Consider the following 26,602-nt stretch of genomic DNA (forward strand, 5'->3'; position numbering starts at 1 on the left):
TCATCTGTGGCAGACACTTCAATTGTGTGCATCATCACATCAATCATTACAACAAACATATAAACAGGTGACCGATCACTATGTACAATTGATAAAGGTTCTAATCACTAGGGAGCATAAGATAAAGACACCTATCACAGCACAACTACAATTAATACAATCAACAATCAATAATATAATCAATGAGATTAAAGGCATCAATCAAACAATCAACAGACAACATCCACAACATCAACATCAACAACAAGATATCTTCAATAGCAATGATGATGAAGTAGACGTCAATGAGCAAATATCTAAAGTGATTGAATCTATTACAACATGTACATCAATTGATCAATTCATTGATAACAACAACACATTACTTCAACAGCAACAACAACAACAAGAACAACAATCACCAGCACCACTCACTGATGATGAGATGTTGACAATGATTGGTCAACATCCAAACACATGGGTGTAGTTCCTTATGGTCCTTCGTCAACATACAAATTGAAACCATGTGAGGTAGTCGTCAATACCAACATGATAAACGACATTAGAAAGAATATAGAGTCATGCTTCAAACTGATCCCAGCGCCTACTCGACCCACCAAGTATGGATCAAACATCCTGACAATCAATGACGATAATATGGAAATGCTCTCATTGGAGACGTACAAATGGTCCTCTGTCCCACCCAGTGTCAAAGTCAAACGATTCGACATGGTGCCGACATCTGTTGTCTATGCGCGTGGTCATGTCTACGTGTTTGGCGGGCAATACAATCTTCAAAAGTACTCATTCTACTCACTGGACAAGAAGCTTTGGCAATCTGGCAGATTCGACTACAAAGTTGATCTCGACGTGCTATGACGGAAACAATGATATCTACCTTGTTGGTGGCTTTGAAAACAACATGTTCTTGAACCGCGTCGATTCCTTCGACATCAACACTCAAACGTTAAGGCAGGTTGGCTACCTTTCCTGTAGCCTGAGCAACGCCTACTCCTTCTTCCACGCGGGAAATATCATTATTGTTGGCGGACAGATCTATGTCAATAGGCATTGTCCCCTTGTACTCTCGTTCAATGTACAGACGGGCGTGACCACCATTCTCCTCGAGGGATTGGTAGATGACTCGGTTAGCTGCTTTGATGGCGTGGACAACATCTACATTCTCTCCGCCAAGACACTCACACGATACACATTGTCCAGCAAACAATCAATCAACTTGGCAAAGTGTCCATTATATCAATATTCTTGCCCGTTCATCTATGACACATTCGTTGGCGAAATTCTCTACCTCTGTGGCACTAGCAAGAACTATCGATACTCAACCTCGGAAGATAAATGGACAAGGATCAAATCCAATGATAAAGTTTTGGATCGCAACTGGTTTGGAGCATGTTTGATACGCGATTGATAAGTTACACACATTAAAATGATAGGAAGTTTGCAGTGGATACTCAAAGACTTAATTTGATGATAGGAGATGATCGCACATGACGATGATCTTGAGGTTGCCTTTTTCCAAGGAATGGTGGCGAATTGCTTGGATCAAGGATCGCATGTTCAACTTGACCTCGGCTCGTTGGAATGGATTGAGCCCTTCAAATAGATAGGCCAGTACTCTGTGATAGTTACATCTGGACGCTTCCTGGATACTGGCGATGGATGGTAAATGTCTTTGGAGTTGAAGAGGGGTGTTACATCTTTGATGTACCAATTTGATGATGTCCAACTTTCCATTGCTGCATGCCCAATCAACCAAACGAGGCAAGGCATCTGATTTGTCATTTTGATCATAATCCACATTGATGAAACCTTTGTAAAAGAGATGTTCAAGTACAGTTGTAGAGCATTCTTCCAGATTGATGAGGTTGCCAAGTGTTGACTTCATATCCTTGAATGATGGTGGAACAATTCCTAACACATCCATCGCAAGATGGACAATATAATCGATTGTTTCATGGCTGTGTCCTTTTTTGATAACGACCGAGATGATATCCTTGAGGTGATACCTGTCAATTCGTTTAAGTGCATTTCGTCTATCATCATCAAAGTTGGTAAAATGACAGACGACCAATTTGAGAATGTAGAATGGTTTGGTTGCTGCGGCCATTAGCAAATCATAGAATTCGAATGTGTATAGGCGAAACCCTTTGGGCATAGAGTTGGCTACATATAGGAACTGATCCACCGTCACATGTAAGTCGGGACCATCTCCAACAAGCTTCAACATCGAGACCACATCTTTGAAAAGAGGTTGGATTGATAGTTTGTCCATTATCATCTTGATCAAATCAAAGTCCGCTTGTTCAATGGCTTTGGACAGTGCATATTGATAATCAACGTCGCCAAATGTATCGTCTATATTCATCATCATCACACTGGTCACTTCCTTGTTACCATGCTTAATGCCTCTCTTGTCAAATTTGAATTTGATGTTTGGGTGGTAACATAGTTGTTTGACTAACTGATCGGACAATATGTTGTGATGTATATCAGTGACTATTAGAAAATGGTCGGCGTATATCTTTGGATTGGAGTACATCATGTCTAGGATAAGATTGGCCACCTCCAAGTGTCCTCTGGACAATGCAACTTTTTCAGCTAGTTGGAGTTCATGAGCTCCACAGGACCCAACAAGTGAGAGTATCCTATTGTACCCTGTCAACCATGCCACACTTGATTGATTGATAGAGTGCTCCAGTCCACATGTTTGTGATACGATACAAGATGTTGAACTCCTCGTTGAGTAATCTCAGCATGCTCACTCTGATACCTCTTTGTATGAATGTTTTCTTCTTGATTGTATAGTACTGATCATCAGTCTTGTATCAATGATTGCCTTTCCAAGTATCAATCGAACGAGTTGTTGATCTCCCGTGTCGACGGCTGCGATCAGGTCTTCACCGGAGAGTTCTGCCAACCATTGGCGTTGAACACACTCTGTGAGGAAGTGTTGTTGGATCTCTTTACTTGCGCCGATCAGGTCTCTGTATATTCCTTTGACATTGGTGCACGACAAGTTGGGACTCTTGGACAGATGATTGAACACCTTTACATTGTTATAGTGAATTGCTTTGGACAACAGGTTGTTTATGTAATGATGGGCGTAGATGTTGTCAACACTGTCAAAGGTATCAATGAACATTTGAGTTGCATTGTATCGAATCATCTCATGTAGTAGACCTTCGGAATATAGTTGGCTGCCCTTGATCGTTGACTCTATCAAAGGCCAATCATCCTGGCTCTGAAATGACTTCTCTCTATCTTCTTTGATTGATGATGGCAGGCTACACCAACGTCTATGCATATCACTAATATGTTCAAAGATTAGTCTACACAATACCTTATTGTGGAATACATCATTTATACTTCTATTATTATTATTATTACTATTCATTGATTGATTGATTGATTGATTGATTGATTGAATGAATGAATGTGTTAGTGAGTGAGTGAAAGTGTTTGATTGATTGAATGATTGATTTTATTTATGGGACGACTTGCTGTCCTTTACTACCTCTCTGTCCAAGCCCCGACAATAGACGATCACACATGGAGATGATCTTGAGATTGCCATTGTCACAAGAAAACCTTCGAACTGATGTTAATAATTGGATCATGTTGAGTTGTACACCAGCTCGCTGGAACGGTGTATCTTGGCCATTATCATCACACTCAAACAAGTATCTTAACACTTGATAATGATTTCTCAATGATGCCTGGAGAATATTGAAGATTGATGGAAGATGTCTTTGGAGTTGCTCTGATGTAGTGCATCGCTGATGGATGGTCCGGATTATGTCCAGTTTGCCATTGGAGCAAGCCCAGTCCACCAACACCAGACGTATATAATCATCGGACTTGTAGTGATGAGCATCCACACTGAGGTATCCCTTTTCAAAGAGGTACGCCAACACTTTAGAACTGACGTGCTCCGCGTTCAAGAGGTCTTGGACATCGTGTTTGGTGATCACTCCAACATCAAGTGCGAGTTGGATCAGACAATCGATTGACTCCAAGTCGTCTCGTTTGATGCACACTTTCAGGATACCTTTGAGCTCGCCTTCGGTCAATGATTTGTTGGTATTGTTGGTGAAGTTGTTGATCACCATACGGATGACCGTGACGGACTTGGATGCAGCCTTGAATAACATTGTATATAAGTCCTCTCGCGAGGGATACATCTTATCCAGACCCAGCGCACTAATGGACAACTGGATGATCTCATCCTCAGTAATTGACGAACCAATATGATCGATCAATAAACATATATGTCTATGAGACAGTGCACTCTTTGATTGATCCATGATCATCTTGATTGATTGAAGGTCGCCCACTTGAGCAGCCATCTCCAGAGCATGGTCATAGTCATTGATCACTCCACCATGACCATCCATCAATGGTTGAATTACAAGTTTGTTGCCGACTCTTATTGCCGCTCCCAACAATTGGCCAAACTTGCACTCGAGATATGGATGGGCTTGGAGTCGCTCAATCAGTCGGTCAATCAATCCAATCGATAATAAACCTTGATCAACAGAGTCAATTGTTATCTTTGTGCTTGGCAAGGGGGCAGGAACATCTGAGGATGTCTCGAGCAGGAAGTCGACGACGTCAAGGTGTCCACTATCCAATGCACCCTTGATTGTTGACCTGATCAATACATCGTGAACACGTTGTTGATCAAACTTTGATGTGGCCACGACCATAGAGTACAACTTTTTGATCATTGCACAGTGTCCATTGTTGGCGCACAATTGGAATGCTTCACCAAGCGTGCCATCTGGGGCATCGGGATCAAGATCGTCAAAGTATGTCGGTGATTGAATGAATGAGAGAAGCAAGTCTAAGTGATCAACTCGTCCAAACTCGCAGCACTTGAACAGGTACTCTCTGGTTGTATTCCTTCTCACCATTGGCAATACATCGTCCATCCATTGCACCAGGGATGTCTCGACAAAGTACTTGACGATCGGTGTGACGTGGAGCTCAATTGCACTGAGGCACAGCTCAGATTGTAAGGGGAGTGATAAGAGATTGTGTGACCTGAGCATCTGGAACATTTCCAGGGCGGTTGGCGAGGTCATCCATGACTCGGCCATCTGTTTGGCAGAGCTGTTGTTGATCGATGGCAGTGTGACGCCTGATTGAATGAGCTTGTGTATGAATGATGGATGCCGGACCAACGTAATCATGTGATAGACCAACTCGAGTTGGGAGGACTGGCATGTGATCCTGATGTACTCATCAAACATCCTCTCCCATTCCGGATGTCTACACGATGATACACTCTTCATAAACACCTCGGACATGAGGTCCAAGTCTGAGAGTGTCATGTTGGGGTTGTCCAACAGGGCATCGACCATGCGTGCATCACCAGATACAAAGGCTGCCTCGAGTAATATTTTGTTCTGTCCCAATGATGATGGTGTTGGAGTGATTGAGTGATATGCTTTGAGGAACCATTCCGTCGCACCATATTTGATGTAATCATGCAATCTATGATTATCCAGTAACTTTGAACCTTTGATTACAGCATGTGGTGAGATTTCAAGTGACTTGTGTATCGCACCAATCTGATCCATGATCATCATTCCAAGCTTCCTGTCACCAAACACCGTATGGACCATTGTTTCCAAGTGTCTGGAACAAGTATGTTTGGTTATCTCAACACTACAAACACTCTGAAGAGTGTATCTGTTTGTATGATTGAGTGAGTGAGGTGGGACTCACATGATCGGCCGGCCGGCAGGTCTTGGATACATACGTTTGAGGTTGATTTATAGTGATTGATTTGAACTGCGCGCATAATTTGATCACTCTGGTCACTCCACACCTGTATCCTTTGTCCATTATCGAGTTGATAGTACGCAATCGATGTATGATTGGCAGGCTGGTGAATGTCGATGAGTTGAAGTGATACTCCAATGAGAGATAGGCATTCTTTATTGCCATCTCATGCAGAGTTTGAATATTGGGATTGAAGTACAAACTTGAATACACATCCAACCTTCCTTGCAATCGTTGATGTAGTACGTCTACAATGTTTGGCTTGTTATTCTTTAGTGATTGAGTGATTAGATCACTCAGGAATGTCTTGTCTTCCAACTGCTCCACCTGGAACATGTTCAACACATGCTCAAACACCTTGATGTCATTCTTCATTACCGAGATACATATATTAGGGTCACTTGCAATCCATTCAATCTTGTCCAAGATGAACATGATGTCCTCCAACGACGATGATTGAGCACCCAAGATGTATCGCCTTGATGCACCTGTGATCTTGTGTCTGAGGCTGGGATCATTGGTTATGGACTGCATCAAGTCTTGTTGTTGGAGTAGCAGTGACATTGTTGATCGACAGTTTTTGGCGATGGCGGCCACCAGACAGTGATGATCATAAGCTTGATTGAAATGAGTGTGTATGAGACGTAGCAACTCGGCCGAGTAACCAGCCGCGCAGTGCATGGCCTCATTAAGTTGCTCAATATATTCGTGGTCGCAGTTGACAATGAACTGGCATACAGTGTCCGCGGTGATTTTGCTGTGTGGCTTGCCGACCGCCTCGACCATGTTAATGATTGACCGACCAACGAATCTTAAGCGATTGGTATTGCGTTGAATACTGATCAGTGTTGCCATTGTCTTGGACATGTACAGGCAGGTACTGGCCGTCAGAGTATCGGTGATCTGTTGGATGTGCTCCTGTGCGAGAGCATCACTATTGAACACTGACAAGGGTGTGACTCGTAGTGTGTCACCCTCAACGCAGTTGAGTAGGTAGGTCTCCGACACCTGAGTGATTGTGCTGTTGCCAACATGATGTTTGATCAGGTGCTTGATGAATGATTTGTGTGATCGATCCCATGCCACCTTGATCAAGTCTCGAATGTCATGTTCCCTGAGGTGGTCACGCGCCACACGTGACCTGTCGACGATCACTTTGAACATGTTGGCGTTGTCATGTTTGGCGCAACGATGAAAGCACCCTTTGATGAGCGTGTGCATTTCGTGGTCAGCTCTGGACGACACATACTCTGGCATGCTCTTCAAGATGTACTGCACACTGTCCACCATGTTACATTTGATTGAATGTTTGAGCGCTACCTCCCAGAAGCTCGTGTGGCCAAACAGACAGTTGAACTCCTCGTGCAGCATCCTGAGCATGCTCACACTGACACCGCGACGCTTAAAGTCGTGGCGAACCAGTCGCACCAGATTGCTGTTTGGCCTCTCGACGGTAAGATCCAGCTTGATTTGTTTGATCATCAGTCGCACAAACTGCTCGTTGCCCGAGTCGACACACATTGCCAGACGGTTCAGAGTGTCGAGGGGCAGTGAGTGGTAGCCGGTGATGGCCAAGTACTGCTGGAGTATTTCAAGGTTGGAGTGATTGTAGATCATTGGAGGCAGGGTATTGACACGGGGGCACATGTTTGGAAGTGCACAGAGGTACTTGAACACCTTTACATTGTTATGATATATTGAGAACCATAATAGATTGTTATCAATATCATTGTAAATATGTGATAGACTATCGAATGTCTGAATGAACATCTCTGTGGCCTGGTATCTTAACATATCAGCTAGTTTACCAGACTCCCTTAGTTTGGATCCTTTGATCGATGATATGATCCTATGATGTTGGTTTTGGTGTTGGTCTTTGTCCTGATCATTAATGTTCCACCACCTCCTCCTGGATGATGATGATGATGATTGTGATGGTATACTACACCATCGTTTATGAATGTCACTAACTTGTTCAAAGATGAGTCTACATAACACTCTATTGTGGAGTACTAAATGGATACTATTCATTATTATTTATCTATCTCTTTTTGGTGATCTAAATGACCAAGTTCTTAGTGTGAGCGAAGTGGATTGAATCCAAACAATACATTTTAAGGTTTATGAAATAAATAAGAATAAAAAATAGTTAGTTTTATTAATATCTTAAATTATTGTTATTATTTGTTTGATTCCAAGTTGTAATTTGATTCGGATGATCATCAAGGATCTTTATGTGTGTGTGTTTCCATCAGATTCAATTTAACCCTATCCTGCAAAGGTGGGGGTTGTAGCTCATTCAAATCATTGAGGCGATTTAGATTGTTTGCTGGATTCAACTACAAACACTCAAAGTGCTCCATTCAACTTCAATTCTATTCAATTCAACTCACCTCATTCATTCATTCATTCCAATCAATGTACATTGATAACTTATAATAATATATATATATATTTATATTCAAATAAGACAAGTAAAGACTAGACAACAGAGATAATGAAGTCTGCATACCTGTTATTGGTATGCTCGATTGCAGTTGTTGCTGGAATCAATATTCAACAACAACAATATAAACAAAGTACACAAATATCAATTACACAATCACAATCACTATCAATATCAACACCAACACCAACATTAGCACCATGCTCATGCTCTAATGTATCGATGTGCCAACCATTGAGAATACCACCTCGCAAGGAGTTTGTTGGATTCACTGTGTATCCTAATAACTTTGGCGCATATGATCTGTCGCATTTGACAACAATCATGGTGTTTGCGTCCAGTATTGACCCGCAGCTGGTGTGCCAGGCTCACGCGGCTGGCGTGCGCGTCATTGCCGCTGCCAAGTTCCCGCCCGATCAGCTGACCAACCTCACGTACCACATCGAGTGGATCACTAGCATGGTCTCCGTGGTGCAAACCAACCACTACGACGGCATCAACATCGACTTTGAGGACAATATCCCCAAGAACGAAACTATGGTGACCGCTTTGTTGACTGCTCTGGTGACCGACGTCACCTGGGCGCTCAAGTCCATCAACCCATTCTACCAGATCTCCATGGACATGCCACCCGCACCATTCTGTGATTGGGGACGCTGCTACGACTTCTTTGCCCTGTCCGAGGCACTCGATTTTATAATTGCCATGGACTACGACATGAACTCCAACGGAATCGCCGCCGCCAACTCTGACTTCCCCACCGCCATGTCTGGTGCTGCCCAGTTCCTGGGCATTGGCATCCCACCCGAGAAGGTCGTCCAAGCATTCCCATGGTATGTCGCACATCATCAATCATTCAATCAATCAGTCAATACTATACTAACCCTCACCCTCGCCATCTTTAGGTATGGCTACGACTACATCTGCAACGGTAACATGACATTGACGACCCGCGAGTGTACTTATGACACATCACAGCGTTGGAACAATTCGGTCGTGGCCTCAAACTGCTACGAGGGTATCATGGAGACTTTCAATCAATCGACAAATGATGGAATGCATTGGGATGACTTGTCCGAGTCGCCTTTCTTCAACTACGTCTCTGGTGATAATATCAGACAGGTCTGGTTCGATGACCCCAAGTCCATCTACATCAAGGTGCAAGCTGCCAAGGACTTGGGCATTGGAGGTGTTGGCATCTGGTACATTGACTGCTGCGATCCGGGACCCATGTGGCAAGCAGTTAACTCATTCTTTGAATGATTGATTGATTGATTGATCGTTCAATAAAAGAGTAGATAGTTGTACCCTTGTAGACGTCACTTGTTGGGTATGATTGACCTGGAGCGAGGGCAAGGTCGAGGGTTGGGGTACGAGTAACAAGTTGAACAACAAAGCCCAACTGCCCAAGCTTTATTAATTCCCAATGCTTTGTTCGATGTGGACACATCCCCTAGGATGCCATTGTTATAATGTTTGATTGGATTGGATTGTAGTCGTCGTGGTCGTCGCCGAGTCTATCACTTTGGTGGCCCTATGCTCATCTGGTGCTGGGTCCATCCATATGCATTCATTCGCCTATTTACACTCTCTGTTGTATGTATGTAATGATTGAGTTGATTGATTGATTGTGTTCGAAACTAATGTACACATCCTGGGGATATATCATCTTTGGTATGTGGCGTTGCACAACGCCAGATACCCAAATGCTCCCTTCACTCCACGCCGCCGCGGCTTCATATGACTACCTTCAACTTCTCAGAAGAGGATCGCTTCTCCAAGTTGTATCGGAGCTCGTTAGCCTCCTCCTCAGAGATGGTGTTGCCAACCAACTTGAGACGTCTGATGCGATTCGTCTTGCGACATGCGACGATCAGTCGTTCGATGGCCGGCAGCCCGAGGAAGTTGTGGGACAGGTCGACAGAGACCAGCTTAGACGGCTGGGAAATGAGTGAAATGATGGTGGACATGCGCTGATCGTCGTACGAGTCGATGCTGTTGCCCGAGAAGTTGATGTGCGAGATCTGCGAGCGCACAATGCCCTCCATCAGGCCGGCGAAGTGCTGGCTGTCCAGCAGAGAGTCGCGCCAGATGAGCTCGCGCAGACAGGTGACACCATCATTGAGCACCTGAGCCAGCGGGTGGATGGCCTGCTTCGGACAGGAGTTGCGCGACATGTCAAGTCGCTTGATGTTGGTGTTTGTGGCCACCAGGTCGCAGATGGCCTTGATGCGCTCGGTCGACACCTGCTTCTGGTAGAAGGTGACGCGCACGTTCTTGAGCGTGCGACACTGCAGCAGAGGCGTGTATAGCATGCAGAAGCCCGACGTGTCAAAGCCAAAGCCCAGGCTGGCGGTCGTGATTTGGTTCTCCATGTCGTAGTGGTTGGTGGCCGACAGCCAGCGTGCCATCAGCTTGCAGCGCCGGATGTCGCGGTCGCGTTCGTAAATGTAGGGGAAGTGGTAGTAGAGCGTGCTGATCGACTTGAACGCCATGCGCCACCATGCTCGGCACACGGCGGACGTGTTGGAGAAGTGGCGCGTGGGGAATATCGACCCGACGGCCATCTTGATGATCCTGGCCTGAACAATGTCGGGCAGATGTGAGAAGCCCGTCAACAACGTCTCTGATGTATCGTTGTTGCTCACGCTTTGAATGAATGCAGATGTTGATGTGGTCGTTGTCGTCGTCGAGAATGATGCCGACGAGTCTGTCCTTGTCGCCATACAACGTTGTTGTTGATTTATAAGTTGTTGCGCCGATGATATCTCAATGCTGGCCGTGTGTAAAGTTGAGTTGCCGTTGCCAGCTGTTGTTGCCAATATCGATGATAATGATGATGTGGACGAGGATGTGGACAGACTTGAGTGTGTGTTGTTTGAGTCGCCGCCGCCACTAACCTTGCCATTGCCCTTGCCACTGCCACTGGCCTTGCCATGTCGTGCAATATTAGTCCATGACTTTGAACGCTTTAGCTTCTTTAGTTTCTTATTCTGGAATCGAAGCTCCTTATTAGGCAGATCGGCCACCTTTATAATATTGTCCAAGTACTTGTTCTCGCATTGTTCCTTCGATACCTTGATGCCCATTCTATCTTTGCTACTACTATTGTTGTTGGCGCGGCCTGATACCAACATACATGTCACTCTCTCACTCTGTCAGTCTGGTTGGTTGGTAGGGTTGGTTGGTTTGGTTGGTTTGGTTGGTAGTTGTACAAGTTGTAGTGGTAGTAGTATATGTTGTTACAATGAATGAATGATTGAATGAATGCGTTGATGTTGATTAAAGGTCAGGTGTCAAGAGTCAAGTATTGCGTGTAGTTTGAGTACGATGTGGATGATGAAGGTGATGAAGATGAATGATTGAATCGATGAGATGGCTTGGAGGTTGATGCTCTGGTGCTGTGAATGAATTGGTTGCTGTGAATGGCAGTGTCGCATAGGACTTCAAACGACCAAACAGACAGACAGACACAACAAGTAAGAAAGTAAGTCTAAAGACAGAGACACAGAAGAGAGAGACAATGAGATAAAAGAGATAGATATATAGAGATAGAGGGGAGAGAGACTAGAACAGGCAAGACTTGAAGAAGAGATGGAAGGGGCAGCGATGGTTGGGGGAGGGGGTGGTATGACTTTAGACCAAACGCATATATGTAGCACAACCATCCCATCACCCTACAAGACGAGCAGCAACCATGGAGATACGACTAGAGCTGTGTACCTCGCTGGTGGGTGATCGCTGAGCGAGTGTGATTCAGCTTGGTATCGTCAAGGTCTGTTCAGTTCAGTCAGTCATCCAAACAGACGGACAAACACACTCATCCGCCCCCTCGACCAAACCCCTACACAACCAACTCTCTCTGTGTCTAGACAGTGTGATTGATTTAATTCAAAGTTAGTGCGTGAGCTCACTCGCGAGTTGATTGGATGATGACCAAAAGGTCCAATTTTGTCAAGGGTCACACGCACGCTCAGACATGGAGTTGATTGAAAAAGGATGATGAATCCATTGAGTATCACGTGGGTGTTTGATCAAAAAACTAATCATTCATGCTATGGAGATTGCTGGTTGCCTTCATTGTGAGTGCTAAATGCGCATTGAGCCTCCATCTTTGAGCTTTGCCTTCTAAAATAAAAAGGATATTATCTCTTTGATGATGGCAATTTTGGTTGCTGCTGTTTGTGTGATGATCATTATTATTATCAGGTGTTCTCATAAGATCGCCGGGGGCTCTCTGCCTGTTTGGTTCCATTATTATTACTCTCTTATCATTATTAGATATATCCCGCGTGTAGCCCCCCCTGTCCAGGGAGCAGTGAGCACTGGTCAGGTCCAGGCGGTTTAATTGTTTGTAGAGAGCATAGGGAGGTGGAGGAGAAGTCATGAACTAATGAATGAATGCAAAGCAATTGTGACTGATGATGTGATTGACTATTACAATGACGCTTTGGTCCTGTAACCAAAGGTCACCAACTCAATCGATCATTCATTCATTCAAACAATCAACCTTTTTAGACTTGACTGAATACCTAGACTAGACTCTGTAAAGAGTCCTCATAAGGTTCTCTTCATTATGCTTCATGCGCTTGGATAGGATCAACTTGAATGATGTGGGCAATTCCATGTTGAAGAAGATTACTTGTACGACCATGAGTGTTTGATTGACTTCGAGTGCAGCACTCAACTTGCTGAATGAGTTGATGGAGAATCGGTAGTCGTGTACGGCGAATTTGCGCAGTGACTTGTTGCGTTGGATCGCGTGGAACAATGGCTCCAACTGTGCTTCGATCGGTCGCTTTGACGGATGCTGGTTGACGATGTAGTTGAGCTTGAACTCCTCCAGATGGACGGTGTCGCCCAGATACTTGGCCAGCTCGAGCATGCAAGATGTACCCAGACTGTGGATTGACAGCGAGTAAAGGTTGGCAAACAGACGCGACAGGTTCATGCTGTTGATCGGACTTGCCTGGTTCAACTTGAGGTGCTTCAGACTCGCTGGCAGTGGCTGTGTTGTTGTGGCTTCGTCCAGGAGATTGATTGGCGGACCGCCTGTCGCTGCACCGACCCCATTGTTATTGCCACCGCCACCGCCACCAGCTTTGATGGACAGCACAAGCTTCTGGATCAGGGGCTTGCGTCGTACTAGATCCACCCACTCACTGTGGTGCTGATGCTCTTGGATTGACAGTGCGGTGATGGCAGGATGCTGCGCGACGAACCTGTAGAGCGACTGATGATTGTTCTTCTGATGCATGGACTCTTGAACAGTGGGCTTGCATGACAGGATGAACTTGAATGTGGACAGGTTTGGCAGTGAGCAGCGCAATGTCGTGAAGTCAAAGTAGACGCGGGATGTGATCTCAAGCTTGGTGAGCGATGGCGACACGGTCTGCGCGAGCTGCACCAGGAATGGTTCGATTGTATTCTCGTTCTGGTTCATTTGGAAGTAGAGGCTTTGTAACGTGGGTGCGTGCTCCTTGATGACCGAGGACAGTTTGGTCAGATCGATGCCATAGCACCGCAGGTCAAGATGCTCCAGCCTACACGACTGGGGCAAAGTGTCCAACGAAGTGATCAACTCGGAGCATCCATTATAACCAAACACAGACAACTTCTTCAATGATGCAAAGTGTGACCAATCCAACTTCATACGTTCAATCGACTGTTTGATATTGGATGACACAATCTTTACATTGTCAACAGTTGAGTATATTGCTTTTATGACTTCATCATCGTCATCATTATCATAGTCGACTGTGATTGATTGAGCGTGTAGTTGATGTTGATAATGTTGTTCAAGCGAATCTGAGTTGTTATGAGTGATACAAAGTGAATCTAATTGTGTCCAGATTGGTCTATAACTATCTGAATGTACAAGCCATTCTTTTAGATGTTGTACATCTGATGCTTTCAGACTTAATAGACGAGGTAGTTGTTCACTGACTATGCAATACCAACGACGACACACCAAGTCCATCTTAAGCTTCCAAGCCAATGGAGTGAAGCCATTCTCAAGCAACAACACCTTTAGCAATATATCCTTTTCAATATACAATGGTAATGATTTCATTATTGTTATACTATATACTATATCTATATATTTATATATCTATATACACCTTATTATTGTTATTATTATTACACAAGTTCTATTTACAATTATTATATATGTTAGTTAATGTATAGTTATTTAGTTAGTTTATATATATGTCATCATCGTTCAAATAATAATAATACATCATATTTGTTATTACATGTATACAAGTTGTAATTAATGAATGATTGAATTGAATTGAATGAATGATGAACCCCACCTTGAAGTCAGTTCTGAAGACAGAACTCAAGATGGAAGGATGGGTTTGAACAATCTAACCCACAATCAAACTAACCACGCACACAGTCGCTCGCGACTTGTCAACCGAGTTACCGCTGAATCACATCAGATACACAAGCATACTAGTATTGATTGATTAGTAACATTACAATGGTATTTATTTGGATCAGATCTGATCAATAAGTTAGTTGGCGAATATATTGTTGATCTTCTTCCTCGAGTTGGAATGGACGAGTAGTGATCCAGAAGAGATTGACCTGGATGAGGTTATGCCTCCAGCTGTTATAGATCCTCCTAGTCCACTAAAGTTGTGATGACCTGATGATGGTGAGCCGGGTGCATCGATGGCATCACCGCCGATATCCGCATCACTTGTAGTGTATACAGAGATGCGCTTGTCCCAGCTGGCAGCCCAGAGCTCAGTGGCAAAGGTAGAGACGCGTACGCCTACAATGCTGCTGAGTGGATCGGCGTGCTTCTTGGGCAAGTGGTAGACACATTGGAAAGTCTCCTTGTCGTAGACTAGGATGGAGCTGTCCCAGCAAGGCGCGTACACGTATTGGTCCACGAGGGTCAGACCCATCACCTTGGACGTGATACCGTCGATCTTCTTCTTCTGTGCCAGCTGGTCGTTGATGATGCAGATGGTCTTCTCGCTCGATGTCCAGATGTACTTGTCGATGCGCTTGATCGTGTGAATGGTGCCGTTGTGGCCATCGACGATTGTGTTGAGCGATTGGTACGTGGGGTGGTCGTACACGTAGATGGTGCCCTTCTCCGTGCCGATCCAGCACTTGAGGTCGTTGCCCACCTTGATCAGCGCCATTGTCGAGATGTGGCTCTCGGGGGGGATCTTGAGTGGAATGATCTTCTTGCACTTGAACGATGTCTTGCTCAGGATCTTCATCGATGTGACGTTCTTCTCGCGACAGTTACTGTACACTGCCTTGCCGTCGTCAAACAGGCTGGCGATGTAGTTGGTCTTGATGGCCTTGATAGGCTTGAGTGGCTGCTTGGGATCAAACACGAGTATGCCATCCAGATAGTAGGCCCACACCTGGAGGTCGTCGTCGGAAAGCGGGTTCACCTTGCCCTTGGACTTGCGCACCTGCGCGATGCCGATAATCCTTGTCGCCTCTTGGCTGCGGTATGAAGAGATGATCTCCTTTGTGTTGGCGTTGAACACAGTGACGGAGCCGTCGCCGCAACCGCACCACACCTGTGGCTCCTGCTTCTGGTGCACGTAGAGCATTGTGTGGATGGCCGACGTCAGCATCGACGAGAGGAACTCCTTGAAGGCGAGGGGTGGGTCGTCCAGCATGAATGAGCTCACGCTTGGAGTGGAATGCAGCGAGGCATTAAAGTCGCAGCTGCTGGCAGAGTCGTCGCCAAAGCTGCTGTTTGAGTGATTCCTGCGCGGTGACTCGATGGGCTCGAGTGTGGAGGGCGAGAACTTGCTCAGGAGATTGGAGAAGAGAGTGTCGCTCGATGCGTTGCTTCCAACACTGCTGATGCTGTTGGGCGTGGCCGATTGGCGTGGCGACATGTCAATGGGCGTGATATCGATCGATGGACCCTCCATGTTGCCGTTGGCACGGAATTCAATCTTGTTGTTCAGGGGGAATGTGCTCTGCATCTGTTGTAGCTGTGTGATGATGTCCTCGAACGATGGACGCCTACGTGGGTCCTCTTGCCAGCAGTCCTGGATCAAGTTGGCAAACTGCTCGGGGCATTCCTTGGGGATGGTGGGGCGCAGGCCATGTGTGACTTTGTCCTCAATGACCGAGTTCCACTTGTACTCCTCAAAGTACTCCTCAAAGGGGATCTCGCGGGTGATCAACTCCCAGATCACCATGCCGTACGAGTATATATCAATCTTCTCTGTGTACTGCACGTTCTTGATCACCTCTGGTGCCAGCCAACGCCAGTTCCATACCTTTCTTCCCTTGACCTCCTTATCAAACTGTCTAACTGACAATCCAAAGTCCGATACCTTGGCCACCAACGTGTCCAATGATTGTCCTCCAATCTATGATTGATTGATTGGTTAGTTATGTTACATCTTGACAACTTTGGTTGTTCTTATTACTTACCAGGATGTTGGCACTCTTTAGATCACAATGAATGATCATTGGCTTGCGGGAGTGGAGGAAGTACATGCCTTGGGCAATGTCCATCGACAACTTGAGGATGGTGCCCATCGTGAATGACTCGGTTGTGTTGCGCAAGAACTTGGACAGGTCTCCAAACCTGAGCAGCTCAGTTATAATACAGAATGGGTTCAATGTTACACCCTTGAGTGAGACTACATTCTCGTGTTGCAAGTCACTGTGTTTAGATTGGATTGGAGTGAGTATGTTTGATCGGAATAGTTCCAAGATGTGTGATTGAATGATATGACTTACCCATTGATCTCGGCTTCATGCCTAAACTCACGGAACTTCTCAGTGCTTGTGTCGTCTTCCTCGAGGTTGAGCTTCTTGATGGGCCACTTCGGATTGAWTTCCAGAGTCCACGATAGACGGTGGCGAATGATCCAGCGCCAAGTTGTGGTCCAACCTTGAGCTCCTCGAATGGAATGATCGAGAACTTGTTGCTGTGCACGGTGACCTCGAAGGCCAGATCGCTGAGCTTCACCTTGTGCACGCCACTGCACACAACAAAGTCGTTGCCATGCGACGCTTCCTTCTCGCAGTAGTCCAGAGTCCATGTCGTGCTCTCCTTGCCTCTGCGTGACTCAATGCAATGTGTGCATGTAACGTAGGTCTTGGTCAGGCGATCGGGGAAGTACCACATGATGAACGATGAGATGATGTCGACCAGGTTCTTGAGCATTGTGCCCTTGATGGTATCGCGAACAACTACACGTAGCATGTACTTGCCAGCATCGTACTGGATGAACGCCTGGCCGTGCTCGCTCTTGGCAGCACCGGCCCACACCTGACCAGCGGGCTGGATCACCATGCCGCCCTGCCAGATGCACACGGCGTCAAAGTTCTGCAGCATCTTGACAGAGAGTCGGCTGAAGAATCCCTTGGGCAGGAAGCGGAAGTGGTAGACTCGCTCGTTCTGGATCTTGGTGGTGTGCTCGGGCCACAGCATCGTCATGACGCTTGGGCGCTCTTCACTGAACAACATGGGCACGATGATGCTGTCGCTCTCGCCGCTCGTCGATGTGTCGCCCTCGGTGCTCAAGTGAATGATCTCGAACTTCTCCAAAAGGTAGGTGAGCGATGCATGGATGGCGTTGGGGTACTTGTCCTCCCACGCCTGGTAGATGCCACCCTTCATCAAGTAGCCGTTCTGATGCTTCAGTGTGAACACTGAGGAGAGTAGGCGCGACATCCACGCGGGGTCAAGGAAGATGATGTCGGTCATGAACTCATTGTCTCCATCCTGTCTATAATACAATATGTCGCCGCTCTTTAGCATGTACTTGAGAGCCTCGTCCACCATGCGGTTCTCGAGGCCGATGAGCTTGGCCACCGCTTTGATCTTGCTGATCGATGTCATGGGGATGCGCGATAGGCGGTGTGCCTCGCGACATGTCTCCAAGCACTGGTTGCGCAGCAGGATGAAGGGGATGGGCACCTTCTTACGGAACTGCTTCTGGCGTGCGATGTTGTGCAGGCACTGAATGAGTGCGCGCACTTGCTTGGGGTTCTTGATGTTGGTCTGTAGGTAGTGCAGCACGTTGCCATAACGTGATAAGAGTGCTCGCGAGATGAACTGTGTCTTTTTGGATGGCTCCTCTGTGGCGAGGCCTACGATGATGACGATGGAGCCAGGTGCCTTGGCCTGGATGATCTCCATCCAGTACTCAATGGTCGATTCCTTGAGTGCCAGGGAGGGGTACGTGATCACAAAGACAGACTCGGGTGTGATGAACAGTGGGTGCGTCGACTGGTATTGTTCCAGGCCACTAAAGTAGTGCATCCTGAATGTGATTATGTAGTCGGGCATCTCGCTCTGTGAGAATGTCCACTCGGACATCTTGACACCAGTGTCCTCGCCATCGCCTTGCTGTGACGCCAGAGATTGCAGGATGCTGCTGCCACCACTCAATGTGGACGAGCCAGAGATCATCGAGCCAGACATCATGGAGGGTGAAGCATCTGGTCGCGCGAAACGGCTGATGCCAGACTTCTTGAGTGTGTTGAACAGGTTTAGCTTCTCAGGTGTCTCGTCGCCCACAAAGCATAGCTTGACATCGTTGTTCAGACAGAATGTCTCCTTGGAGCTGGAGATGAGCGAGGGGTTGAGCGTCAGCGTGTTGGACAGGTAGACTGTGATGCGCTTCTCGAATGGTGCAAGGTTGATAAAGTTGTTGCCGGCATTGGCACCGCCCTGCGCGCTGTTGGGGCTGCTGTTGCTCGACGATGGTGCCTGGATGGTAGGCACGCCAATCAACATCAGAGGCGAAATGTTCAAGTTTGACTCGCTCCTACCATGTTCTGTGATCTGTCGCGGTCCAATCCAGTTGACCTTGAAGCGATACTTGATAATGTCGCTCTCGATGGTGGAAAGCTCCTCCTGCTTGGACTGCTGCTCGCCCTCCTTCTTGAGGAAGAAGTTTAGTGAGCGCCTCAGCTCGTTGTCCTTCTTGGGCTCGAGGTTCTCCACGAGAGAGATCATCTGGCGCGGATAGATGACGAGCTCGTCGCCAACCAGCATTGGATAGTCGCTGAGCTTTGTGCCCGTGAGCAGTGTGCTCGGCAGGTGATTGATCTGCGCGGCCAGCATAAGTGAGTAGTGGTTGGGGTTCATGTCAGAGCGTGGGCTGCGAAGGGGATGCGCGTTTGGCGACTTGTTGCTGCCAGACAGTATGTTCTGGATGAGGGCGAGGAGTGTGTTGGCGGCCACCTCGACGGGTGTGTCGTGGTCGACCAGTGTTGTGATGTTGTTTCCGTCGATACCCGCCACCAGCTCGTAAGCGTGGCGGAAGTTGCACTCTATAATGTCCATTGTAGAGATCTTGTTGCAAGCCAGCACCTTGTCGGCGGCCAGCTTGAATGGCTGCATTGTGGTGGCGCTCTCCTCCAGGTCGTACAGGTACATGCCCAGACGTGTCGGGTCCAGCTGCACAACGTGCTTGAGCAGCATCTCGTTGATAATGACCTTGGGTGCCAGTTGCAGGCTGACGTGTATGATGACGGGTGGCTCTTTGCTGCGTGTGAGTGCGGCGTCTGGTGTGGCTGGCGATGCCAGCGAGGGGAAGAAGCAGCGCAGGTAGATGGAGAACTCGGCGATACGGCGCTTCTTCTCCGGTCGGAAAACTATGGTACATTCGGCGTCCACATCATAGACCCAGAGCGGCATGTCGACGTCGCAGATGACCTCGCGGTTCTTGGCGTCGATGGTGTTGCCAATGACTGTGACCTTCTCGGCATAGCGCACGGCCAGCTCGTACTCGGGCACTTCGCGATTGTACTGGATGTCGGCCATCTCGGGGTCGCTGAGCAGACGGGCGATCAGGCCCTTTACAGTGGCCGCCAGGGGCACCTTGATGTGGCGCACGATGACCACGCTGTCTGACAAACATATGTTGAAGGTCAACACCTCTTTGGACTTGACGCTGCGCTCGAGGATCTGGCAGCGACGCTTCTGAGAGCGTCCATTCACCAGCAGCTTGAGGTCCTCCGACGACCACTTCTTGAACTCGATCGATTCCTTCTCGCGCTTCGACTTGGCCTCATCCGTCAATGTAGTTGATGATCGGCCTCTGCTGTGGCTGCTGTGGCTGTGTCCGTGGCTGCTGTTTGATCGCAAGTGGGCAGTGCTCTCGCCCGGTATCGTCAGACTTGAGCGCATGACGCCACCCAGGCCAATGCCCATCGAGATGGACTTGATGCCATTGAGCAGCTCCTTGAAGATGCCATACAGATAGAAGTTGCGCTCGCCCTGTGGACCCATGTCCTTGGCGCGTTTGAACAGGTCGTCGAGCATCAATGACTCGGTCTTGAGATAGTGTATGAAGTAGGCCAATGCTTCGTCCTTGTTGACCGACGACTTGAGCGTCAGGGCCACGTTGGCGCTGCTGACCGTGCGTCTGATCATTGGGCTGACCAACGTCGCAATGAACTCTGTGATCTGGTTGGCGATTGGCAATGAGTCGAAGCGAATGGTGCTGCTGGCATTGCTGCCAGTGGCGCTGTTGAGGTAACTGTTGCTGTTACTTCCACTACCGCCACTGCCACCACTGTTGTAGCTGTTGCTGTTGTTGTTGAGATTGCCGCTGAGTCCACGAAGTCCTGGACTGCTGCTGAGGACGGGCGTGGCCACGACCTCCTTGGTCAAGATGATCTCCTCGATGATCTTGGACATTTGAGCGTAGACGCGCTTGGTGAGTGGCGACGATAGTGATGAGGGGACGAGGTTCTCCAGCACTGGACAAACGAGCTTGACAAAGAAGATGCGCTTGATCAGCTCGACGCTGAACTCGGCGCCCAGCGCCTTGGTCTCGTTGTACAGTACCTGCAGCACCTGGTAGGTGTGTGGCGTGAACTTGTCGTGCGACTTGCACACGGCGCTGACGATCGACGTGGCAAACTGCACCAGCTCCTCGCTGTAGCTGGTGACGCGGACGCTGCCGCTGCTGCTGCTGCTCTCATTGAGTGAGCGGCCACCTGTGTATGTTCCCGACTGTGCCAGATCTCCACTGCTGCTGTTATTGTTGTAGTTGTTGCCTACGAGGCTTTCCAATGATGATGCGCTTGTGTTTAAGCAGTATTGCTGGATGTTTGCAGCCAGCACCTGTAGTTGTGATGTCAATAGGGACTCCATCGACTGTGTAGAGTTGATCTTTAAATAGTTAGACACCATAAGATTGATGATGCTATATGTTTGAGCGAGTAGTTGTGGGTCAATGTGTTAGTGTTTCCGTTCTTTGTTTCCGTGTGTTTCTGCGTGTTTCCGTGTATTTCCACGTGGTGTTTCCGTGTTTCCGAGCGGGACAACATACTTTTTGAAGCTTTGGAATGATGTTGAGTCATCATTGTTGTTAATGTTGGAGGAAGAGGACATCCTTTGATTGGCAGGCATGTTTACTCTAATATATATACGCAATTGTTCCATGAAGTGATCATCCACCAAGGCTATCAGTGAACCAAACAGTTGTGATGTCTTTTGTGGTGAGCCTCGACAAAAGTAATCCATCAATGTATAAGAGAACTGAGGATCCAATGATATGAATATATTCCTAAACAACATTGGTTTGGCACTGCTAATATTAGCATTGTTACTTCCAGATGTTGATAGTGCATCCATCTTCTGTATCTATATATGTGTCAATGTCGATCGATGTCAATGTCAATGTTTGTGTCTGTGTTATATATCTATGTGTCTTGGTACTAGTTGACTGCAAGTGTAAAGTGAAGTCAATGTGTTGTGGTTGTTGTTGATGATGATACTGTCGTCAATGACGTGTAAGTAATTGTACAACTATCGAGCGAGCGAGCGAGTGAGTGAGTGAGTATGCGACGAATGAATGAGATTGTGTTGAAGTTTGGCTTGTCAGACTAGTCGCGAGTGTGATATTGATTGATTGATTGATTGAATGATTGAGAGACTTGACTAAATGAATGAATGAATGAAATATGTGACGAGATGTATCTATGATTTATATATATTATTGAGGGACAACAACCAACAAACAACAAACAAACTACTAGTATGGGTTGGCGCATCATCAACCATCCATCGATGGTTTCATCGACAGCAGGGTTGCTGAATGGGGCAGGTGTTGTTGTCCAAAAATCATTTCAAAAAATTGAATCTTGACCCCAAGGGCCTAGATGCTCGCGAGTAAAGGCAAGATCTTTCCCACACACTACAATGAGTCAGATTTTTTTTTTTACAAAGTGACACGCCCTGCGTTCTACAAAAGTTGATGAAGTGTCTCATTGCTTATTGAGCGATAATGGCTGGATACGTTTGATAAGACACAAACAAGTGTGATTGAGTGATCATTAATGTGATCATGGGTTGATGGCTTTGATTGGTTGTCAAAAGTTCAAAATTCCCAAACAAGATTTATGTCAAACTCAATTATGTTAACTTACCAAGTATAGATTAATATTATTAAAGTATGATTGATTGAATGAATGAATGTATGAGTGAATATGATGATTGATTGAATAAATAAAATAAATTAATGGTATTGAATGATATGACTTGAATTGTAAATGATATAATGATTGTTAGACCCAGGTTTGAAAGATGGTGGATAGCCTATATTTAAATACCTGTCAATGACAACACTATCAATACTTAGTTGACTAACTGTTTGTTTAGTGTTTACAAAAATATAACAAAGTTGTTGGATAATGGGGGCGTGGCTCACTTGAGTTGGCCAACTCCAATTTGCTTCATTTGGATTGAATGTCCTTTCCAAACATACATACATTCATAAGTTAATTCATTCATTCATCCATGGAAAGGTCATTGTTAGATTCTTCTCATCCCTCCTCATGTTCAAGTCTTGACAAAGATACCTTACCTTTGCGTGCGACAACGATGCAAGGACCATTGGCGATCCAAAAAGTGTATCAAATGCAACTTTGAAAAACTTTTCACACACGACAAATACTAAAGGTGGAAGTGATCAAAGCCGAAAATAGGCCCTGTTTAGGCAACAGCCTAATAATAGTCGATCGAGTGGCATTTATATACTTCTCTCATGGGTTGATTGAGTTTTCTCATCGTTGTCACTATGTGAGCGATATAAGTAATAATAGAGGATGAGGAGGGGCCAGGGCCAGAAGATTGGGGCTGTGTGCATGGATGAAGGCTCGTTTGCAAATATAGTCTCGCGGTTGAATAGACGGACGGACGGACCGACCGGCCCCGCAAAGTGATGACGAGTGATCGAGTATGTATGTTCTTGTATATGTCTGAGGGTGTTCGGAATGTATGACGGTCGGGAAACGGTTGATCCATTGAGCGATCAGCCATTGAGCGTGTGGCATATTTAGCACAAGGTCGAGGCCTTGTGTTTGTTGGGTCGTCCATTCATGGTGAACGGATAACTTCTTTGGATTGATGAAGATGGGGAAGGGGAGGGGAGGGGAGGGGATGAACCCTGCTGACTGGAAGTTGGTATGATGTGATAGACCTTGAAAGATGTGTTATGTACATGTTGGTATTATTGGAGTTGATTCATTGATTGTGTGTCGAGTTGGACTGAGCTGAGCTGAGTTGAGTTGAGTTGATCAATCAATCATAAGTTCAGTTGATGTCATAACCAGCCAATCGCACAATGTTCTTTGACTTGAAGAATGTGTCCAAGAGTTGCTTGAGATTCTTTTTGTCAGCGACGGCGCCAGCCTCCTCAGACATTTTGTCGAGGAAGTCCTTGCTGGCAATAGCGTAGAGCACCTTGGCGAACTGATCCTTGTAGCGCTTGAGCAGGAGAGCGCCGGCGATGCGAAGGAATCGTAATACTAGTCCCGCGGTAATGCGTCGCAGTTTCATGTTGGCCAGACGCGCGATCCACTTCCAGCCCTGATCCAGCCCAAACAGCGACTGGGACTGTGTGTCTGGCGCCACCATGAGCGCCGTGTACAGGCAGAGATATCCAAACATCCTACTGTTGTACTGCTCGTCGAGCTCCAGCAGTCCATTGATGTCCTGCTTGTAGCCCGCCTTCCGTTTGTAGGCGTCCATGCCCTCCTCCTTGCTGTGTGCGATGTACATGGGCACGGTGTAGATGCACTCGTGGTGCAGGTGCGCCAACACGATGGGCATGAGGTCGGCGTGCACCGCGCTCACCTTGGCCAGCATGTAGGCGTAGGGGTAGGCAGACTCGTTGTGCGACTCGATCTGCGCCTCGACCTGCGCCATGGCCTTGCGCGAGATCGCCAGCATAGTGTGACCATACGCCAGTTGATTGTTTGCCTTGAACTCGGTGAGCATGCCTGCGAGCTCGCGGCTCTTGTCCTGGATCTGTTGTGCGTCTGACGAGAGCTGGTTGAACAGCATATTGACGCGCTTGTCAATGTTGCTCAGGATCGCCTGCTGTTGGGCATTCGACATGCTTGTGCCCTGCTTGACCATCGCGCTCAGCTCCTCCAGGGCCTTCATTCTTTGCGTGAACTCTTGATACGCACTCACTGAGCCAATGTACATGCTTGACTCGATCAATGGCATCCTGCCGCCAGGTTGGCTGACTGGCTGCGGTTGAGCCATGGCCTGCTCCTCATTCTTCTTCTTCTGTTGTTGCTCCTCCAGACGTTTCCTTGCCTGCTGCTCCTCCTCTTCCTGCTGTTTCTTCTTGGCCTGCTGCGCCTCCTCCTCTTGTTTGATGCGTTGCTCCTCGGCCTCCTTCTTCTTGCGCTCCTGTTCCTCGGCCTCGCGTCGCAGTCGATCCTGCTCCTCGGCCTCCCTTTGAAGACGCTCTCGTTCCTCAGCCTCCTTCCTCTTGCGCTCTTTCTCTGCCTCGGCGGCCAGTCTCTGGCGCTCGCGTTCCTCATCCTCTCGCCTCTTGCGCTCCTTCTCCTCTTGTGCCTTGCGCAGTCGCTCACGCTCTTCCAAGGCTCTAAGCTCATCCAACTTCTGTTCCTCGTGTAACTTGATTGTAGTTCGTGTGTCTTGTTGTAACTTCTCGTGTTGTGACCGCAGTGTACCCAAACTCTTCTCAAGTATCGTCTTTTGATTGTTACGCTCATCACTCTCCAACTTCTTGTATCTCTGTATCACCTTGTTTGAGTGCTCTTTGATCACACGTCGCTTCTCGCTCTCGCTCTGAAGCTTGAGACTGCGCATCTTGTTATTTAGTTGTTCGGTCATATTATCCAGTGACATCTAAGTTGATTGATTGATTGATTTGGTTAGGGGATAGTTCCATCGATGATCACTCATCCATTCATTCATACCTTTGTTGAGCGATTGATTGTTCTGCGCATGTGATTAACCAACATATCAGTCTCAAAGGCGTCCAGGGATACTGGCTTGGCTGGTACGCGTACTTTTTTGTCTTTGTCGCGACTTGTCGCAGATTCTTGGTCATCATTGTCTTGCTCTTCTTCTTGTGTTCCATCCTCATCATCCTCATCATCATACTCTTCATCGTCTTCCTCATCATCATCGACTTCATTGTCAACATCCTCATCTTCCTCATTCTCATCATCAAGGATGATGTCATTCAGACTGATCTTGAATCCTGTTGATTTTTGCTCGGGGCCATCATCATCTTCATCGTCATTGTCATCCTCATCGTCGTCATCTTCATCATCAGATAACAATACAGTTGCGCTGAACTTGTTGATAATATGATCAATACTACTATTGTTGTTGTTGTTGTTGTTGTTGTATCCACTACTACTACTGCTTTTACTATTGCTGTTTCGAATGGTGGTTGTCTCTTGACTACTATCATGTCTTAATGATGAGCTGGCAAAAGGTGTCGTTGATGTTGATGTCGTTGTCGTTGTTGTTGTTGATGTTTGTGCTATTGATGATGTTGATATTGTAGGTGTTGTTGTTGTTGTCGTCGATGGAGTTGGAGATGGAGATGAAGATATGATTGGACTTGAGACATGATGTGAAGTTGACAAAGGTGATGATGAGGAGGCGACTGCAGTCGTCTGATCAGACTGTTTGATATTTGCTCGTTTGAATGGTGACTGTAATGGTTGAAGTGATATCCTATTGTTATTGCTGTTGCTGATCATTATATATGTATGTATATGTATATGTTTTGGTATTATTACTACTCAAATGAAGTGAATGGACCTGTTCACTGTTTGAATGAGATTGGTGAATCCCATAAATTAAGAAATTGAGTTTTGGAAAGTTCCCTCCCTCAATCATTGATGAGTCCTTTCATTCTACTATCTTTCCTTCACTCATAGATAGATATACAATTAATGAATAATAACAACAAAAGTAGTATACACCATGTGTTCCACAATACATTGTTGTGTAGACTAATATTTAATCACGTCAGTGATATACATAGACAATTGATCAGTTTGTCGTTGGGGATGCGAGATGGTGATGATACCAACACATCAATGATCAAAATCAAGTCTACT

The 26,602-nt window shown here is 46.6% G+C and overlaps 7 protein-coding genes across 7 annotated transcripts; 2 read left to right on the top strand and 5 right to left on the bottom strand.

Annotated features, from left to right (window-relative positions):
- Nucleotides 1–901: 901 nt before the first annotated feature.
- SAMD00019534_100630 (hypothetical protein) lies at nucleotides 902–1,408 on the top strand (the record flags this gene model as incomplete). Its single annotated transcript, XM_012894702.1, has 1 exon — nucleotides 902–1,408. The coding sequence occupies one exon, from the start codon at nucleotides 902–904 to the stop codon at nucleotides 1,406–1,408; it is 507 nt and encodes a 168-aa protein (XP_012750156.1).
- A 2,077-nt stretch (nucleotides 1,409–3,485) lies between these two features.
- On the bottom strand, nucleotides 3,486–7,581 carry SAMD00019534_100640 (hypothetical protein; the record flags this gene model as incomplete). The annotated part of the gene is made up of 2 exons (XM_012894703.1): nucleotides 3,486–5,694; nucleotides 5,765–7,581. The coding sequence occupies 2 exons, from the start codon at nucleotides 7,579–7,581 to the stop codon at nucleotides 3,486–3,488; spliced, it is 4,026 nt and encodes a 1,341-aa protein (XP_012750157.1).
- A 703-nt stretch (nucleotides 7,582–8,284) lies between these two features.
- SAMD00019534_100650 (hypothetical protein) lies at nucleotides 8,285–9,493 on the top strand (the record flags this gene model as incomplete). The annotated part of the gene is made up of 2 exons (XM_012894704.1): nucleotides 8,285–9,066; nucleotides 9,139–9,493. Coding segments are annotated over 2 exons (1,137 nt in total), but the record flags the coding sequence as incomplete, so codon positions are not given.
- A 476-nt stretch (nucleotides 9,494–9,969) lies between these two features.
- SAMD00019534_100660 (hypothetical protein) lies at nucleotides 9,970–11,370 on the bottom strand (the record flags this gene model as incomplete). Its single annotated transcript, XM_012894705.1, has 1 exon — nucleotides 9,970–11,370. The coding sequence occupies one exon, from the start codon at nucleotides 11,368–11,370 to the stop codon at nucleotides 9,970–9,972; it is 1,401 nt and encodes a 466-aa protein (XP_012750159.1).
- Nucleotides 11,371–12,773: 1,403 nt separating this feature from the next.
- SAMD00019534_100670 (hypothetical protein) lies at nucleotides 12,774–14,306 on the bottom strand (the record flags this gene model as incomplete). The annotated part of the gene is made up of 1 exon (XM_012894706.1): nucleotides 12,774–14,306. A coding segment is annotated over one exon (1,533 nt), but the record flags the coding sequence as incomplete, so codon positions are not given.
- Nucleotides 14,307–14,754: 448 nt separating this feature from the next.
- SAMD00019534_100680 (hypothetical protein) lies at nucleotides 14,755–21,836 on the bottom strand (the record flags this gene model as incomplete). The annotated part of the gene is made up of 5 exons (XM_012894707.1): nucleotides 14,755–16,599; nucleotides 16,664–16,898; nucleotides 16,976–17,061; nucleotides 17,130–21,405; nucleotides 21,532–21,836. The coding sequence occupies 5 exons, from the start codon at nucleotides 21,834–21,836 to the stop codon at nucleotides 14,755–14,757; spliced, it is 6,747 nt and encodes a 2,248-aa protein (XP_012750161.1).
- A 1,959-nt stretch (nucleotides 21,837–23,795) lies between these two features.
- SAMD00019534_100690 (hypothetical protein) lies at nucleotides 23,796–26,239 on the bottom strand (the record flags this gene model as incomplete). Its single annotated transcript, XM_012894708.1, has 2 exons — nucleotides 23,796–25,370; nucleotides 25,442–26,239. The coding sequence occupies 2 exons, from the start codon at nucleotides 26,237–26,239 to the stop codon at nucleotides 23,796–23,798; spliced, it is 2,373 nt and encodes a 790-aa protein (XP_012750162.1).
- Nucleotides 26,240–26,602: the final 363 nt, after the last annotated feature.

This window comes from Acytostelium subglobosum (assembly GCF_000787575.1).
Source record: "Acytostelium subglobosum LB1 DNA, scaffold: scaffold25, whole genome shotgun sequence".
In the NCBI taxonomy this organism is placed as follows: Eukaryota; Evosea; class Eumycetozoa; order Acytosteliales; family Acytosteliaceae; genus Acytostelium; species Acytostelium subglobosum.